At 43.7% G+C, this 20,429-nt stretch overlaps 1 protein-coding gene across 1 annotated transcript in view; it reads left to right on the top strand.

Moving 5' to 3' along the window:
• Positions 1-19,872, top strand: part of Siah3 (siah E3 ubiquitin protein ligase family member 3) — a 79,317-nt gene extending 59,445 nt beyond the window's left edge. The window contains exon 2 of the mRNA XM_008824398.1: positions 19,107-19,872. Within this exon, the coding sequence (XP_008822620.1) occupies positions 19,107-19,775 (669 nt within the window). The 3' untranslated portion in view covers positions 19,776-19,872. The remainder of the gene's footprint in view (positions 1-19,106) is intronic.
• The last annotated feature ends 557 nt before the right edge of the window (positions 19,873-20,429 follow it).

Consider the following 20,429-nt stretch of genomic DNA (forward strand, 5'->3'; position numbering starts at 1 on the left):
GACAGCAGCCACACACATCCCTCCCTCTGTCCCCTCTGGTCTTTGATGTATAGCACACAGTACAGTACGGTACAGTACAGTATAGTACAGTACAGTACAGTACGGTACACAAATCTTAGGTGTATGCCCCAGTGGATCTTTTCAAATGTATTCATTCATCATACTACCAGTAGGATTAAGAGTTAAAACATCTCCTAGCCCCCTAAGGCTACACCCAACTCAGTCAGGGTGTCCTCACACAGAGATGAAGGCTGTTCAAGCTTTAGTACCTTGGATCAGTTTTGGACAGTTCTGAACTTGATACAATTAAAATTCTTGAATACGCACTCATCTGTATCTCCTTTTTGTTCAACCTGGTTTGGGGATTTGTCAGTTTTGCTGCATACATGCAGCAACAACTCACTCTTCTGTTACAGTTGTGTGGTGGTCCAGTCCATCTGAAGGATGTGTAGGTGGGTTTTAGATTTAGACTCTAATAAATTAATGCTATTGTAAACACGTATGGGCATGTTTGTAAACTGCATCCATTCATATGTATCAGAACACAGCTGGGAAGGGTTCTAGATTCTACCTCACTTGCAAGTTCACTAGAAAGCCTGCCAGGTTCATGGATGCATGTGGAAGTTTGAGACCCCTGGGTCAGAGATGAAGGACAGTTTCTGACTTGCAACACAGTAGACACACTTTTTTTTAGAACAACTCAGCAAAGTAAAATTCCGGTTTATTGTTGGACATTGTTGCACACATACATCAAACAGGCCATAAATAAATAAATAAATAAATAAATAATAAATAAATAGCAACTTCAGTACATACATAAAAGAAAGTACTGGAATGCCTGGAATAAAATTGGTTTTGTTGTTGTTGTTTTTGTTTTTGTTTTTACAAGGTTTATTTTTCTCCTTTGAGATTATAATGAACATGGTCATACCACAAGCAAAGTCAGAAGTAGGACAGAGAAGGCTCTGAAGGCGGTTGACCCCTAACAATATGTACAAAAATATAAAATGTAAATAAAAAATACAAACAAATTTTCCTTTTAAAGTACTTTTACGGAAAAAAGCAAGGCCTCGGAAGTTTTGGGTTTTTCCTCCCCATTTGCAAATTCCAGCTGTGGTTTTGGTGGGGTGGTGGAGAGCGCATGTCATCTGCGGTGACACTGCCCGCTGTGGGCGGGCGGGCCTGCCTCTCTACTCAAAGGTGACCACGTTTAGATTCTGAGACAGGAAGTGGAGGGTGAATAGGTCACGGTGGCCTTTTAGGCTTAACTTTTCCTTTTTGCTGTCTAGTCATCCTCATCGGTCTTCTGCTTCTTGGTATCAGCATCATTATCCTCATCGTCTTCAGCTGCCTGCTTGCATGGCTCTGCCTCAGTCTCCTCATCTTCATCCCCATCCTCTTCCTCACCATCACCCTCTTCTTCCTCCTCCCCTTCCTTCCCACCTTCCTCTTCTTCATCTACCTCATTGTCAGCCTCCTAGTCCCCATTTTCCTCATCAGCATTCCCATCGGCAGCTGTGTCTCTTCCATTCTCTGCCTCTTCCACAACTTCTTCTTCTCCTTCAAGTCCTTGGTGGTGATCTCAGAGCTGGTGTCCACAGCTGCATCTGACATGGTGGAGCACGCCGGAGACCCGATGCAGCGGGCGGAGAAGAGTCGGAGGGCTAGTGGACTCTGTTAGAGTCTACCGCGGAGGAGGCTGCGGGCTGTGAGGGTGGCTGCAGTGAGCACCGAGCCGGACCCAGGAACAATGCAAACATGGCTTTTTGGAGCAGCCAGTCAGTAGACATATTTTTTGTGCCAGTTCATTAGGACCCAGTTCCTACAGTGTAGTACAATAAAGACAAACTGTGGCTGCAAGCATGCACATACACAAAACATGCTGTATTACAAAAGCTTAAAAAGCCCTCTTCTGACCTCCGCGGTATTGCACTACACGGGTGCAGACAATACACTCGTACACAAAAAATAAACATAATAAAATATTTTTTTAAAAAAGCCCTGCTTTTCACAGTGGACAGTAAGCAGACCTCCCTTACCTTTCAGGAAAGATATCAACTTTTATTAGTATTAGTTACTCTTCTCATTGCTGTGACCAAATCCCTAACAAGAAGCAACTTAAAGGAGGGAGGATTTGTTTGGACTCATGGTTTTAGGATGCAGTCCCTGGTGATCTAGGCGTGGTGGCAGAAGTGAGCGGCAGCTAGTCACGTGTCTACAGTGAGGCAGCAAAGAAAAATGAATGCCAATGCGGTATTAGCTTGCTCTCTCCTTTCTCCCAGCTTGTAGTCTGGAACCTTAGCTCATGGGGACAAGGTCACCTACATTCAGGGCAAGTCTTCCTTCCTCAGTTCATCTCTGAAAAAGCCCTCACAGACATACCCAGTGGTGTGTATCCCAGGTGATTCTAAACCCAGCCATCCTTTCAGGCTTTCTACTATATAAACATCTTAGATGTAGTGATCTGGAGTAAAGGACATTGAGTAATTTGTTGTGTAGGCATGAGGGAAAACTTTGACTCCCTGAAGGTTCATTGGAATAAATTGACAAAGATGGATTAAATAGGAGAAAAGTCATACAAAGTTATCAGTGTAAAAAGGGGGGAAAATCACAGCCCAAGGAAAAATAACAGGTGTGATTGATTACCCTTCAGCCCTGGTTTTAGTAGATGTTATTAGTTTTCCATCAGTACTCTATGCTAGTTTCATTGTGGCACATCTTTGCCAACACTTGATACTATTTGTTTTACTTAACTGTACTTGGATGGACATACCTCTTTTTTGCTTCTTCCCAAGGACTCTTCTACATAGAGTCGCCTAGAAGTTGTTTATAAATGTTCAAGTAAAGATCAAATTAAGATCAATCTTATTTCCATTAAAAAATTCCATTAGCCAATATGAATATATTAATAATCATGTCAAATGAGCAATAGGCAGTCTAAGGGAATCTATTTTCTGTGTAAGTAGCAAGTGCTAGTTGATTCTGCCACTGGGGCAAGGGAACACATTTTCTAAGAAACACATTTAAAGATCTAGAAAATTGGTGGTGGGTCCTCAGCAGGGATTGTTGATCTGAAAGGAAGACACTGCCTGTTCAATGTCATTCAGACCAGACTACCATTGTCAAGAGCTATAAAAAAGATGTTCAATGAAGCAGAAAGAGGTCACTGATAAGGGCTGTGGGAGGATGAATAACCAGGACTGTTCATAGGATTGCCTAAACTTACACACAACATTTCTGTCCTAGTTAGCTTTTTATTGCTGTGATAAAACACTGACCAAAACCAATTTGCAGAGGAAAGGGTTTATTTGGCTTACAGTTCATAGGAAGCTGAGGCAGGAACTCAAGAAAAGAGCCTAGAGTCAGGAACTGAAGCATATACCACAGAGAAATGCTGCTTACTGGGAACTGCTCCTCTGGTCTGTGTTCAGCCAGCTTCCTATACAACCTAAGATCACCAGCTCAGGGGTGGCACCACCACAGTGGGCTACATCGTCCTTCATCACTCAACAATCAAGAAAATGCCTCATAAACATGCCCACAGGCCAATCCAATAGAGGAAATTCCCCAACTGAAGTTCCCCCTTCCCAGGTGTGTCAAATTGACAACAGAAGCTTTCCAGCACAATTGCCTTGACCAGATGCCTGATGATGATGATGATGATGATGATAGAGCAATCATTTGTGGATTAATACTTCTGTTGCACATGCTCTGCTAGGCTTACTGTGAACGTTACACCCTGTGTTCATTGTCTAGTGGCAAGGTAGAAATATTCAGTGAAAGACTTTTGTTAATAAAAATATTAACCTGGGGTGAGCATTATCATGGATCTTTAAAGGATATTTCAAAGGAGCATTCATGTTTTTTATGATCTCACCTACTTTAGACATAGCCCTGGAAATTATGTAAGGTAAATTTCCTCAGCTTACACCCCAGTCAGCCAGTTGTTTGATGATGATGATTATAACAGCTATCACTTACTTTCTTACTTTGGGTTATAGTATCATATAATGTTCTCTGTATCTCATTCAGTCCTTACCTAAACCCTAGGAGATCTTATAATTCCCACTTCATAAATTAAGAAACTGAAGCACGGAGAGGTTAATTAAAGAGTCCAGGATTCATATCCATGTGAGTGTGACTTTCAAAATCAATTTCCTTTCTGCTCTGCATCTCTGACTTCTAATCTACTCTTGGCAAAATGACATACATTCCATTTTTAAGGACAGACTTCTTATGAAGGCCTAATTTGCTAAAGATGATGATTTGAGCTTATGCCTACACTGGGAGACAGTCCTTTGTGTGGGGTGGCATGGCCCTTTGCTCCAGGTTTGTATGTTTCTGGCACTAACACAGGAGTGTGGAGTGACAAGTACCCTGGGAAAAGCTTAAAGGTTATATCCACGCTTGGGTGCAGACTCCGTGTCTTCTGATGGCAATACCATGTCCAGTTTCACTTATCCAGGCAAGAGGAAACTCCTAAGAAGTCAGATTCTGAGGAGAGGTCCTAGGCAAATTCTTAGAAGAAAGAACCCATGCTTCTTCCACAGCCTTGCTGTTGGGGCCTAGAAGGCTTGGAGGACATGGATTTGTAAGCCTGGATATACCCATGGTAGGAGATTTGGAGACAAATGGGAATCAGGATAAGACATGTCTGATATTGTATTCTAGTGAGCAGTACCTCACCTGAGGTACTGGCTCAGTTTTAAAGTCCTAACCCATTTAGACTGCTCCAGATTCAGTTTACTCTGATTCTATAAAACAGTGATTCAAAGACATACGCAGGAACAAGGCTACAAATGACTGAATACACTGGTTTCTACTACCCCATGTAGTCCCTAATCACCCAAAGTTCCAAGGTGTCTGGTAACTATCAGCTTGAAGAAACCAGGTCAGAGTTGGGCAGAGCTCAGATTTTTCTATCTTTGGTAGAAAGACCCAGGAAGGAAGAGAAGACAGTGATTCAGGGTGGCCTCATCCCATTCCAGCCACACGTGTACTTCTAAGATGGAGAAGCTCAAAACATTATAAACAGCTGGCTGTAGGTTCTTTTGTTCTACCCAGATAAAACTCAGGGACAAGTGATCGGAAAGCTGCCCCACAGAGGCTTATGGCTGTAAGTTTGCAAAGCCCAGGCTTTATTGTTCTCAGTGTTCAGGGTAGAGGTTATTACTGTGGGCTTAGAAGACTAACATCAGTGGCTAGGGTTACAGTTCCCAAGATTTAGCTGTTGGGACCCTTGGCCCTTGAACGGTAGCTCTCTTTAATTCTTCTAGGTCAGGGCTTGCTCCCGCCTTGGGCTCTTCACAGCCTCTCTTCTGCAGCCTCAGCTTTTTCCTCCATCTCTTGCTTTCTCAATGCTTTTTCTGTCCTTTACGGTCTTAGCTCTTACGGATTCTGTCTTCTGTTGCTCTCTAAAACTCTTGAGTCACTTTCTAGTGTTGAAGAGCTTCGGATGGCAGAGCTTTAACCGCCTCTGATGTTTCTGCTTTGAACTTTGCGTGTCAGGACTCTCTGGGATTCTTCAGCCACATTTTTTTTTCTTTGCTGTAGCTGTCACTGCTGCTGCTGCTTCTACTGCCAATGCTATCTGCTCTTTGTGCAACCAGCTCAGCCTACTGTCCCCATATAAGGAGCACAAGTGGACAACAGATAATTCATGAGAAGCCTCTACTGTGACCCTAACGGGTAACAGTGTACAGGTGAGAGGCCTCTCAGGCTAACCCAACAAGACTGAGAAGTAACCTGCTTATTTAGCTAGAAAAGGGGCATGACACACATGTTCACAGATCATAATTTCACTAATCACAGCCTTATATGTATATGATCGTCAGTTCCTCCAATCGAAGCCTCATTTATGAGCCAGGCACAAGCCTCACATTCTACCCATCACAGGCTTCTTGCTGAGTAGCTCAGAAGTACTTGCCCTCTCTTCCTGAGTGAGAATAACTGCAGTACGAGTTTGCCAAGGATGGCTTTGCCTGGAATAGAACATTCCAAAGCCTGTTCCAAAGCAGTGCAAGTCTCCTGAAGTTGTTGTTGCTAGAGAAACACTTCGTGAAGTGGGCATTTTGGTTTCAATAGCAGCCATGGTTGCACTGGTCCTGGCAGCTGGGATGGAGTTTCCTCATAGTGACCAAAGCAGTCAGGCCAGTAGACAAAGAAAGGGATTCTTGGTTGACAACCCCCTGCTCAAGCAGGCAGGCACAGGGAAGGATCACTCCGTGCCCATCAAGCAACTAGCTGGTCTACTCTTGATAGTTTATTTCTCACTTAAAGAATCAAAACATGTTATAACAAAGACTTAACATAAAATTAACATTCTGAACAGTTCTTAACAGTGTTTACCTCAGCCAAATAACCTTAGGAAAGGTTAGTCCCTCTGATCTGCCTCAATGGTGGAAAGGAGTTTATTTGGTCATTCTAAAAAAAAGTATTGAGCTCTTTTAGGTGCTAAATAATTATGTAGCAAATACAGCAGTCCATAACCAAATTCCTAGTCCCAGGAAATTTGCAGTGCAGCAAGGAAGACAGTGCACAGATATGACCAATACTCTCTCTCTCTCTCTCTCTCTCTCTCTATATATATATATATATATATGTGTGTGTGTGTGTGTGTGTGTGTGTGTGTGTGTGTGTATAACTTTGGTTTTATTGTTATGCAGTCAAATAATGCTGGGTGAGAGACTGAGAGGCATTTTAAGGGAAGGAAAGCCCCAGAGGAGAAATTGCTTTAGCAGAGGTGTGGATGAAGTAACAGGGTGAGCCCCAGAATTATCCGATAGTGTTCCAGGCAGGGGGAATAGATAGCGCAAAGGCCCTGTGCACCTAGGTGTGTGGCCAGAATGTTTAAAAAACAGTATCAGGACACTGTGCATATAGCCAAGAAAATTAATGTGGGAGAAAGCAGCGTGAGGCCAGAGAGCTATATGGGAGCTGTGGTATGTTGGTTCTTCATGGTCATGACAGGAAGTTTAGGTTTCATTGTAAGTTTGGCAGAAAACCATTAAATTATTTGATGAGAAGTGCTCCAGCCTGGATGAGGACAAAAACAGAACAGGAAGAACCAGGTCTTAGTTTTATAAGGCCACCATAACAAATTACAACCACTTGGTGACATAGCAATAGAAATTAATGCTGGCACAGCTTGGAGAGCCAAAGTCTGGTGTCATAGTGTCATAGTGTCATTGGGGCTGCACTCCTGAAAGATTCCTAGGAGACTCCATCCTTCTTTTTCCAATTCTGAGGATGCTTGGCACTCCTGAGATGGTGGCTATATTCCTCCAGTTCCTCTCTGTCTTCAATGGCCTTCAACCCTGTGCCCATGTCTTCTACTCTCTCTCCCTTCTGAGAAGACTTGTCATTGGATTTGGAGCCCACTTGTATTATCCAGAATTAGCTAATCTCAATGTTTACTTATATTTTAATCATGCCTGCAAAATCCACCTTTTCAAATGGAGTCAGTCTGGCAAGTTCCATATCTTTTGGAGAGTCTCCTTCCAGCCCATTCCAGCTAGTGATGAGGCTACCATAGTAGCCCTGAGAATTCATGCAGGTGAGTTGACCTGGGTAGTTCTCATCAGACAGTCAGAAGTGGTTAGATCATATTGGGTCGTAGTGAGGAGTCATTTATTCTCTCCATACGTATTTCTGGGGCAACTACCACTTCCAAGCACTATGCTTCTGCTGGGGGTACAGACACTTCACTCTCCTTCCCTAGAGCTCAGGCCACTGAGGAAAATGCTAAACAAGTTTGTTGCATATTACAAAGGACATGAAATAGATAGACAATTATTTCTCATTGATGATTTTGTTCCTAACCAGAAAGTGCTGCTCAGATGTAAGACTTTAAATCTTGGTCTTTAATACTGTCATGCCCACCTGTAGCTAAGGGAGAAACAACAGCTATTGTTCTAAAATGATAGACAAATTTGTTTTCTCCCCCTATCTAGAAGCCTTTGAGAGGGAACTGACACTGATTCTAACCACTCCAACAGCTATCAAAATGCCTGAAAGCAAATCCTGAGTTATATTGAGAATGTTTTAAATGTAAGAAGCACTACAAATGATTTCCTTTCTTTTTCGAAAAACCACTGTTATACATTCATTATATTTCTTTGGATTTAAAGTTTTTAATTTTGATAATTTAAAATAGCTAGGCACCAGTCAAGGACTTCCTTTTCTTTCCACAGTTAATAGTTATGCAATTTGGGAGTCTTTTAGACAGACCCACTGAAGGGGTACCCCAATTGCCTCACCCTGCATCCCTGTTCAGCATGGAAGAAGCCAGAGCAGTCAGCGTCCTGATTCCCTATCAGCAATTTGTGATCTTCTTCAGAGGATGGTGTGATAAGAATAGGAGGTAGGAACTGGCTAGATAGTTATGGCAAAAGGACCCCAAAAGAAAAGTAGCCAATTTCATGGCTAAAAGTCAAAGTGTCCTTCGGCCTCTTAGCAACATACTCTGTTCTAAAGGCAAAAAATGTCAAACGTATTTGGGAGCTCTTATCTAATCCCTAAAATATTTTAGGGCTACCTCTTCAGAGGGGAGAATGTTAGAGTAGAAAAAAGCCCCATAAAAAAATAAAGAAGAAGAAAGAGTACATGAAGTTATCAGAAAAAAGTGATGGGGAGATATGGGAGGAGTTGGAGAGAAGGGAGTAGGCATGGATTTTATTAAAACACCTTATATGCATGTATGAAATTCTCAATAAATTCTTTATTAAAAAAGAAAGAAAGAAATAGACCTGATCTTGCCAGAGTAAGGGATCTTGAGAGTAAGGGATCAACTTAGCTGATCCAAGGGTGCTCTGCAGATAGAGGAAATTTCTAATAGAACAAGCTAAATTTGTAGAGCTCTTGGTCATGATGTCTTTGAAGAACTGAGAGACAAGCTTGACACCTGGCCTTGGGGCAACCAAGCCATCAGAATGTCTCATGCTACCCAGGACACACCTCTGCCTACTCAAAATGTGTAAACATATCTGTTTCTGGTGCTTAAGCTTGCGTATGTAACAGTTTCTAGAAGCCCATCTTCCCCCTAAGCTTAGAGCACAAAATCAGTCATAGCAGCCTCTGTTAATGGGGTGATACTCTTGCCCAAAGCCTGAGGTTGTCCAAATTGGCTAAAGTTACTCTCCCAGTGGGCTCAACACACCTTCCTCAGTCATCTTTTGGTCCCACAGTTATTCTACAGTCATGCTTCTAGTTAACGGTGCTTCAGGTAATTAAATTTTAACTTGTAAACTGCTCGTGTAGGCCCAGGCTTCACTTACCAGCTGCAATAGAAAAGTCTAACTTAACAAAAAGTTGCTTTTAAGAGCAATTCTTTCATCTGCAAGATTCACAAGGCTCATTAGCATGCTCCAAGTCTCACGGATGAAAAGTAGAACCAGAGAATAAACAGAGAGGATGCAGCTTTCCTCCAGCTGTGTGCTTTGACTGCAGGCCTGCCCTGAACATTTGCAGGGCTCAAGGCAAAAGCACAAGTGGAGGCTCATATACAAGTATCTAAAGTACTTCAAAGTAAACACTCCAGGGATGAGACTGGGAATATGCCCCATTCTCCTAACTTCATAAGTATACCTTCATAATGAGCTGTGTACACAGTTCCTATCTAATACCTTGTTTCCTTTTCTTCCAAACCTGGCTCATTCCATACGGTGATGGTCCTCACACAAAGCCAAGTAGACATGCTAGCCTATACATCCAAATTCATTAACCCTCCCCAAATATCCACCCATTGACAACCCCTCATATCCTAGGCCTACCTTCTGGATGATGGATCCCTGAGTAGCACAGGGTGCAGGGAGCTATATCAGCCATTGGGAGAGAATCCCAGTATCCCAGTTATCTGGATGGAGTTCAGATGAGAGGCTTTACCTAGACGTTAGATACTTATTTTACAGGGAGGATATATATGGAGATAAGCAATCTTTGGTTGGGATGAAATTTACTTCCTAGTGATGGATAAGAGACATGACAGAGCCAGCCTCCTTGTGAGACTTACATGCAGATCCTATGTTCCATTCCTGTTTAGTTCTGGATGGGGAGCTGCCAGGACTCCATCCTGATCAACTCAAAGATGTGAACTCATGGTACCACACACACAAAAATATATTTCTCCAGAAGCTGAGGGGCCAGTGTGGAGGACAGACAAGTGAGAACAGAGTTCTGTTTAAGAGCTATTTGCTCATTCATACATTTGAACAGTGCATGCTTATTGAGAATCCATTAGACAACAGGCACTGCAATGTGTGGGACCTGACCATCCCAGGACCTATAAGAAACTAAATACACTTCTTGCCATCAGTGACCCCAGCTCACCCCAATCACCAACTAGTGATTTTCAGTGCATATTAAAATAAGAAGTGAGGTGTTTGGTGAGCTCTCATCTGCTTTACAGCTAGTTCACAGGTCAGGAAGTGGGGCAGCTTTTCCATCTATAGTAGTTGATTGCCCCAAACAGGTGCTTCTGATAGGATGATTGTTGACACACCTGAGTGGTATAAAGGACAGAACCATGTGATCCTCCTGAGGCAGCTATTATTAATGCATCAGTCTGCACTACAAATGTTTGTCAAGCATCTGACCAATGATTCCATGTCATAACAGCACTCCACGGCAGGAAAATATTCACAGATAAACCAACTAGTCCTAGTCAGGCAAGGATGCAGATCTAGAAACTAAAGAAGGGCCCTGTGATCTCAAGGCTGGGGATTCAGCGAGACATTGTTTTTGTTTTCATGGTGTCATCTACGTTTTCTTTCCTGTCCCTAACCAGGGACCACACTTATAAGAGGAGCAGCTGAGGGAGCTTTGAGATATAGACCAGTGTATGCAGCCATCTCTATGCATCTCTTGCATTGTTTCTCACCCACGGGTCTTGGTTTTAAATAGACTTGTCAATCAAAGTTATTATTTTTCTCTTTTCACAGTACATCCCATTTCCCTCTTACCAAGATCCTGACTCAACAATCACCATATTCAATTTTCAGAATTAGTCACTAGGGGGAAAAAACAACTCTGTACGCAGAAATATTTGTTTGGTTTTATGCTTGGTTTTGTATTGGAGTTGATGTTTTTCTTTCTCTGACAGCTTCAGCGTGTGTATTATGAATTTTAGTCATTTCACCCCTTACTTCCCTCTGTCTTCCACTGAACCCTTCTTCTTCCCAGTCACTCTCCTACTTTCATGTTTTCTTGGTGTGTGATCCACTGAGTTTAATGAGAGAGCTTGCATACACATGAAGGCTTTGGTATTTACTGGCACAAAAACCAACTTATCAGTGGCAATACCACTGAAGAAAATCACACCCTCTCCCCCAGCAACTATTGACTACTGATAGTCCCTCAGTGAGGGGAAGGGCCTCATGGGCCCCCTCCCCATCCATGATGAAATGTTGACTGGACCAAACTTATGCAGGTCTTGTGCACATAAACACAGCTGCAGTGAGTTCATGGCTAGGCCAGGTCTTTCCGCTGCACATCTCCCACTGCTCTGGTTTTCACCTTCTTTCCACTTCCTCCGTTAGGATGTTCCCCGAGCCCTGAAGGAGATGATAGAGAGGTCCTATTTAGGGCCAAGAACTCCACTATCAATTATTCTTGGCACTTTGACCAGTTATGATTCTCTATATTGATTACAGCCTACTGCAATAAGAAGCTTCTCCGACCAAAGCTGAGCACAACACTAATCGGTGGATATAAATATGAGCATTGGGTTGGAGAGGTGGCTCAGTGGTTAAGAGCACTGGCTGCTCTTCCAGAGGACCCAGGTTCGGTTCCTAGCACCCACATGGCGGTTAACAACCATGGCAGCTAATTATGCTAACTCCAGTTCCAGGGGATCTGACGCCTTCTTCTGACCTCCACAGGCATTGTGCAACATGGGTGACTTACATACATGCAAGAAATACACTCATACACCTAAAATAAAAAAATAAAATATTTTAAAATAAATAAAAGTATTTAGAGGGTACCTTAACAGTTTGTTTGTTTGTTTGTGGGGGTTTTTTTTGTTTTGTTTTGTTTTTTTGAGACAAAGTCTCACACTATAGCTTAAGCTGACCTCAAACTCAGCCTCCCAAGGGCTAGGATTACAGCACGCAGTGATAGTTTAGAAATGAAATTCAAACTCGTAAAAGATGGCATCTAAGTACACTGAGTCCTGCCTCAGAGGCACCACACAGAATATTTAGAGAAGCTTTCAGGATCCATTCGCCAAATGAGGAATTTGTCTGCCTTCCTTAACCAAGTCTCACTCATCAATGAGAGTCCATTCTTAGCATCTGTTATGCTGATTGACAAACCACTAATTCCCAATGAGGACCTAAGCATAAGTGTTAATTAGCAGCATCTGGTGTGAATCAGAAATTCAGACACCAATTGAGGCAATTGTACTCATTATCTCTGCTGTGTGGTCTTTTCTAATGACATGTTAGATGATCAAGTTGAAGTGTGAATTCCTAAACCAGGAACTAAACAGACCCCAGAGCATGGTTGTAAAATATATGCATTTATATTACATTCTCTATGTGAAACTATGTTAAAGAAAATTGCAGCGTGGGCTTGATGCCCCGCATGACCATGTCATCCAGCTATGCACCAAATACAACTAATAGCTGCCTCTGATGAGGGGGCAGGAGCATGGGTTACATTCACATGTCCTTTCCTGAGTGAGAAAGCCTCATTGTTGCTTTTCCATCTCAGCTTGACTTATTTCTTAACCATTCCTCAAGCATCCCAGCATCCTTCTGGGTTTTGAGTACACATTCACTGTAGGTTTTGTGGAAAAGGTATAGAGAGCCAGGAAAACCAAAATGAGGAGCATTAGCTTTTTCCCCTTTGACGATCTTTCCCAGAAGCAGAAAATGTTTAAACACTAAGCAGAAGCAGTCACATTCATTCTCACTTCTTGGCAGACCTGACTGTGCACTTGGGGTCAGGCCTTGGCTTTAGCCCTGTTCTTGCCCTGAAATGTTACCTGCTCTGCTCTGCCACTCTCTGTATGAAATTCCTAGACAGTGTTGTGTCTGTTCTCCCTTCTCCCAAACACCCTCAGTTAATTAGCACACAGAGCAGTCTAGAAGAACCTCTGAGCATGAGCCTGCTTTTTAAAGCTGGGTGCAGAATCCTCTTTCTGTTCAAACAAAGCAAGTGGAAAGGAAAGGTAATCCTCTAAGTGAACCTTCTGACCACAGGGAGCGGAAACTGGGGAAAGGGTCAAGGATAACTCCAAGGACTCGTTTCCCCTCCTAAAGTCAGGATTCAGAGAGACAGTCATTACCAACCATAGGAGTGTGGCTGATCAAATTAAGGAATGCGTTTTTAAATTAAATTACACCCTCAGTGGAAATGGCCTCACTAATGCTTGGGGAAAGAATTATACCCAGTCTATAAAGCCTAACATTTCTAAACCCAATTTTGCACATTATTCTAAAGGTTAATTCAAAACCTCTCTTCCAAATGGGAAGTTAAACACAGCCAATGGAAGGACAGCATCCACTGACTGACTGAGGGGTTTATCAGTCTGTAAGAGTTCATTAGTTTTAATTAGTGTAATCACTAATGTTGCATTAACAGTTTAGTGAAGGAAAGTAATTACTCACATATCCACTGTATTAGATGGGAAGATTAGAATTCATTTTCCAAAAACGATTAGCATTTTGCCAATTAAACGAATCCCTTCTCCCTGCCAGCAGCCCCGTGGCCTCCCTCACCCAAGGATCATTTAAATGAAACATATTTTGCATCAAACGATGGAGCAGGAAGAAATGAAGAATTAAGGCTGCATTTATTTTTAGTTCTTTCTTGGAGCACAGAGAGTACCCAGGTCTCCTTGAGTTCATAATGCCCCACTCTATTTGCACAGTCATTCACTTCAGTCTCCTTGGATTATGCCCCATCTGCCATTAACATTGCAGCAATTGTAAAACAAAAATAGAGGTGGGGGTGGAGAGATGGCTTAGAAGTTAAGAGCACTGGCTGCTCTTGCAGAGGACCGGATTTGATTCCCAGCACCCACATGGTGGCTAACAACCAGTTCCAGGGGAATTCGATGCCCTCTTCTGACCTCCTCAGACATTGCATGACATGGATGCCCTTACATGCAGGCAATACTCATACACATAAAAATAAAAATAATAAAGAAATAATAAAGAAAAAAGTTTTAGAAAAGGCTAATGATAGTGTAAGGATGGAGCCAAAAGGAAACGAGCAGAGAGGGTAGGCTAGACAGGACTATTGCCTCAGTCCCATAGTGGGACAGGATAGGTACCAGCTGCTGGCCCTGTTCTGAATGTCACCAGGAACAGGTTATGTTGGTGGGATTAAAGATGTCGTGCTGCCCACATGAGTTCCTTAAAGCTAGCAACTGAGTCTCCTGGGCCTTCATGCTGCTTCTCCCTGAGCCCCGAGGTTTATAAGCCTTAACTTGGTTTACAAGGCTTTTGCAACATGACCTAACAGCTCTCCATCTCCATTGATCAGCTTCTGAGAAACTTCTTGCCACTTCTTGAGTATCCTGTATTCCCTCTAGCTTCCTTGATCCTCCTGTTCTCTGCATTGGCAAGCCTTCTGCCTGTCTTGTTAGAGAAGACACCTTTTAGCTTTACCAAGTGTAATGTCACCTCACACCACCTAGAATAGCTATATCCTCCAGTGTGGATTTTTCAGGGCCACCAATGCATATGGTCCTCTTCCAATATCCTTGGGGATTGGTTCTAGGACCCCTTACCCCATGGTTACTAAAATCCCTATCTCTTATATTAAATGACCTAGCATTTACATATAACCCATGAACCTCTTCCCCAATACTTTAAACCATCTACTATCATCTATTATTTATAATAGCTGATACAATATAAATACTATATACATTTATATTTCTGATGCTAGCTGCACAGATCAGGATGGAAAAGATAGGAGATGGACTGGGAAAAGGCACATGAAGGACAAGCCCAGAGACAGGAGTCTCAGGAAGGTCTTTGTCCTAGCTCAGTACTGATACAGGAGGCCTCTGCCAACAGCAAGAAGATTGAGGCCCCCAGGCTTTCATGGTCACCTGTATGCAGTCAGATTGCTGCCCAGTGAGAAAGTCAATCAATCAAGACAAGTGAGGGCCAAGCCTGAAGGTTGCTCAGGTTTACACTCCAAACTACGGCTAAATGAAAAGACCACCTTGGTGTAACAGTTTATAAGTTTCTGGGGGATTTGGGTTGTTTGTTTGTTTAGTCGGTTCTTTGCTTTTGTTTGGGTTTTTTTGAGGGGCAAGGTCTCATCTAGTCCAAGCTGGCCTGAAACTCGCTATGTAGTTGAGAACGACCTTGAACTTCTGATCCTTCTGCCTCTATCTCCTGAAAGCTAGGATTATAGACATGAATCACCACATCCTGTCTTACTTAACTTAGTTTTTAATGTCATTTTACAGCCCTCACCCATACTTTCATTCAAACAGTTTTTCCAGCATGCAGTGGAAAACTACAAGCTTGGATCCACCCTTACCTTCAGAGAATCTTGCCTTTTGATCCCTAGGCCTAAGATATCTCAAACACACAATGTCAAGCAAACTTCTCCATTCTCACCTCTCCCAGTGAAGATACGAGAATATGAATCCATTGCTTTCAGAGCTTTGATATGCAAAAGCACAGCCATATTCATTCACTACTTTGGGTGGAAGGCAGAGTAGGGTCCCCAGGGATCAAGGTCAGGTGCCCAGATGACAAGAGCACATGGCTCAGTGAGCTTGTATGCATTATAGACAGTAGCTTTTTGGTGCAAGGTTAAGTAAAAGTCATTAGTCCAGATTCTGTCCATATTGTAAGTCATTCCTAAGTTCCCCTGAGCACAGCAGAAGAGGCAAACCACCTGCTGGGTCTGTACATTGCACATCTGTGAAGGAGCCTAGGAATCTGGATGATGGAGTCCACAAGCCTTGGACCTCATCATCCCAGAAGACAGGAGGAACCTCCTCACCTTACCCAATGATTAGACGGTATACGTTACCAGCAAGCAAGAACTGAGATTTAATTTAATTTTTAAACGTAGGAATTGCTTTCTACTATGAAAAGATAAATGAAATGATTAATTTCTATTTTTTATTTTATTTATTTTTTTATTTTATGTGTACAACTGTGTTGCCTTATGTGTGTAAGGGCACCTGTGTCATGCAATACCTATGGAGGACAGAAGAGGGCGTTGCATTCCCTTGGAACTGAAGTTACAGATGGTTGTTAGCCCTCTTCTGACTTCCTCGGGCATTACATGACATGTGTGCCCTTACACACATGCAGGTAATACACTCATACACACAAAATAAAAATAATAAATAAAATAGTAAACAAAAAATTAGATGCTTTCTATAGTGCCTAGCACTTAGTAGATGGTATGCACTAGTTAATTATTTCCTTCCCCATATGAACATTGAAGGGTAAATCAAAGTCATTTCTAGCAGGCATCTAGAACCCAGTCTATTGTTTCATTGCTGAAGATACATCGTCATCCTTGGGGGCGGGGGGGGGTGGCAGTTATAGGTGAATGGTAGTAGACCATTAATAGATACAATCCAAGGACAAGGCAGGAACTATTAGAAGTGGCTCCTTCAGTTCACAGTCATGTAGAGAGAGCACATGTGGGTCTCTCCCTCCCCTTGGGGGCCGTTGGCCACTGATCCACAAGAACAAAGGGAGCAGAAGAACGGGGTCAGGACAGCCAGTGAGCACAACAGAAAAGACCTTCCAGGGAGTCAGATTCAGTGATACAGCTCTGTTTATTCAGTGGGGGTCAGGGAAAAATATAGTGTAAAGGCAGCAGCCAAAGCTTCAGCTGATAGGTGTTCATAGTATGCTTTATTTACATGTGGTAGGGGGATCCTATCATCTGGCTATAGGGAAATGCCTAATTATCACATAGAAAAAAACCTGGGGGCAGTTTTATTGCAGGTAACTATGCCCAAGGTCATGTTCCAAATAAGGCCAGGCATCTGTTCTTGGAGGCACTTTCCAGATAAGTCAGGCAGAGAACAGGAAGCCCCAGCTGAGAAAGGGAGTCCTTGCATATAGCACCGATCTCCTTAGAGCTATCCAGACATGGTGGACTGCAACCTTAGCAGCAGGGTCCCCCAACAAACATAGACATTGCACTAAAGAAATGGAAGTCAGCCAGACCACAGTTAGCACAGTGAGCTGGCGGGAGCATCACTGGCAGTCACAATGTGAAAGATGGACTTTCACCTCATTCTCTATACTTTGAGAATGAACTGGAACAAGCTGATGAGACAAGTGCTCAAAGGCACTTGAAGGGACTTTCTCTCATGATGGGGCCTAGGAAATTGCTTCAGGTGAGGGCCTTATGTCTAAATTCCACTACAGAGTACCAGTCCCACTATATGGATCAGATCCTACAAGCTAGTTACAGACAAGTTTTGGATATAGAGGAGGGAGGGGGCTGAACGTGGGCATGACTGGATGGGGTATGTGCTCTTGTGTTCAGAGTTGGGAGATTTGAAACTGAATCTCAGGCTACTGCTTACCAGTTCTGTAGCCATAGGCAAGTTACTACTAAAGCCTGCTTCTTCCAATGAAAACTATGAATCATAGTTCTCATGTCATAAGGAGGACCCTTGTCAAAACTGTAATTAATTAGAACTGGACCCACACCAGGGGACGTGGTATCTGTTTTGCTCACAGCTAAATACCTGATGCCTGCCGGGTCTAGCCATAGCAGGTGCTTAATAAATGTTTACAGATACTGGATCAGAATGTGTTGTCACGGGTCTGATGTTAAGAGTGTTTGTGGGCACACAGCCATGAGGAAGAGAAAGTGGGAGAGAAAGTGGTGGAGGGAGGCTTCCCAGAGGTGAGCAAGCTGCGGGGGTGGGGGGCAGTGAGAGCCAGGAACAGGGTGTATGACAGGGCAGTGGCAGGGGTCACAGGTGATACTCCCTTCATGATGGCTGAGGTCCAACAGCACACAGCCACCTCTGCTTCCCACGTGTTGTCTTAGGACCCAGGAGAAGGACCGTGAAAACAGCACAACCCCTGGGAACACTGGAAGGACAAATGGCTGCTACCAAGTGTCCTATAAATAATAACAACCATGGTCAAAGAGGGAGAAAAATCCACTGACCATCATTGTCTGGACAAATCAAGTATCAAGAAGGGGAAGGGAGAGGGGCATGGGACTGCTGTTCTTTAAGACTGATGGCCATTCAGTGCATGCCATTTCAGGGGGAACATCACCTGTTTGCTTGGGTAAAGAATCAGAACAATGCAAATAGTAAATGATCTTGGCCTGAGTCTTCAGACTCTCAAGGCACCCTTGCCCAGGCACCTAAGATAGCCCTCATAAATTTTTTATGTATGTATGCATGTATGGGTGCATGTTCATGTCTGTGTAGGTGCATGTCTGTGTGCACTTGTGTGGGAAAGCCAGAAGACCACCTTGGGTGTCATCCTCAAGCATTATCTATCTGTCATTGTCTGCCTGTCTTTATCTTTTCATTCCTTCCTTCCTTTCTTCCTTCTTTCCATCCTTTCTTTTCTTTCTTTCTTTCCTTCCTTCTTTCTTTTTTTTTATTTTTTATTTTTGAGACAGGGTCTCTCACTGTCCTGGAACTCACCAAGTAGGTTAGGCTGGCTGGCCAGGGAGTCCCAAGGATCTGCCTGTCTCTGTCTTCTCAGTACTGGGATTACAAGTGCATTGCTGCCATGTTTTTTGTTTCTTCCTGGGGATCACACTCAGGCCCAGTTCTTTATCTACTGAGCTATCTCCCTAGTCCCCCTCATTAAAAACAGATATTATATTTATTTAGCCTGTGTGTGTGTGTCTGTCTGTCATGCCACATGTATGGAGGTCAGAGGACAACTTGTGGGAGTTGGTTCTCTTCTTCTACCATGTGGGTCCCAGAGATTGAACTCAGGTCATCAGACTGGTGGCAAGTGCCTTTACTCACTGAGTCATCTCACCCACTCCCCTCATTTTTTTAAGAAATGAAACTTTGTATGCCTGTACTGGACAATCTGCCTTTAACAGTTCCAATGTCAGAAATCACACCCAAGGACAGAAACAAGCCTCACACCCACTAACGTTCTTCTCTTTCCTTCTAGTATGTGTCCAGTAGACGGGCCATCACCCAGAGCTCTGCAGAGCAAGTCAGCTTCCACCAGCACCATATCCCCCACCACCATCGCCATCACTGCCACCACAACCACCTGTGCCACCATGCCCATCCCCACCACCTCCACCACCAGGAGGCAGGGCTGCACAGTACTCAGGTGACCCCCTGCATGTGCCCGCTCTTCTCCTGCCCATGGGAAGGCCACTTGGAGGTGGTGGTGCCTCACCTGCGGCAGATCCACAGGGTTGACATCCTTCAAGGGGCAGAGATAGTCTTCCTGGCCACGGACATGCACCTCCCTGCACCAGCCGACTGGATCATCATACACTCCTGCCTTGGCCACCACTTCCTACTTGTGCTCAGGAAGCAGGAACGGCATGAAGGGCATCCCCAGTTCTTTGCCACTATGATGCTGATTGGGACCCCCACTCAAGCCGACTGCTTCACCTACCGCCTGGAGCTCAACAGAAACCACCGGCGTCTCAAATGGGAGGCCACCCCAAGGTCTGTCCTGGAGTGTGTGGACTCAGTCATTACTGACGGGGACTGCCTCGTCCTCAACACCTCGCTGGCCCAACTCTTCTCTGACAATGGCAGCCTTGCCATAGGAATTGCTATCACTGCAACGGAGGTCCACTCCACAGATGCAGAGATGTGAGACCAGGAGCCACTGGACGCTCTCTCATAGCCACCAGGAAAATTGACCTGTGCACCTGGGACCTCCAGATATCAGGACCAGATTCCTTTTTATTTTATTCCCCTTCCTTCCTTCCTTCCTTCCTTCCTTCCTTCCTTCCTTCCTTCCTCCCTTCCTCCCTTCCTCCTTTCCGTCCTTCAATCCTTCCTTCCCTCCTTCCCTCCTTCCCTCCCTCCCTCCCTTCCTCCCTCCCTTCCTTCCTTCCATCCTTCCTTCCTTCCTTCTTTCCTTCCTTCCCTCCTTCCTTCCTCCCTTCCTTCCTATTTTCTTTTTCTTTTTCTTTTTTTTTTTTTTTTGGTCTCAGGTACTTTGTGGTATTTAGTATTTGTCTGCTATGGGCATTATATTATGTAAACATCCCGTGATTCAAGCTCTTAGTATGATGTCTGTCCTGTTTTCTTGGTACAATTTTATAGAACATTTGTAAGATTCTACCAGAATAGTTCTTTCCCACCACCCCTAATTCCTTTCTTTGCTGCTTCCAAAAGGAGCAAATAACTCCGTGACCATAAAACAGACCACTGGAGTCTTGGCGTCTGAACAATTCCTTCTTTTTTCAGCCTATTTGAGGTAGAGGCTACCTTGCCATGGCTGAGGCAGCGTGTGTGGGGAGGG

Source organism: Nannospalax galili, unplaced genomic scaffold (genome assembly GCF_000622305.1).
Source record: "Nannospalax galili isolate Female #2095 unplaced genomic scaffold, S.galili_v1.0 scaffold388, whole genome shotgun sequence".
Lineage (NCBI taxonomy): Eukaryota > Metazoa > Chordata > Mammalia > Rodentia > Spalacidae > Nannospalax > Nannospalax galili.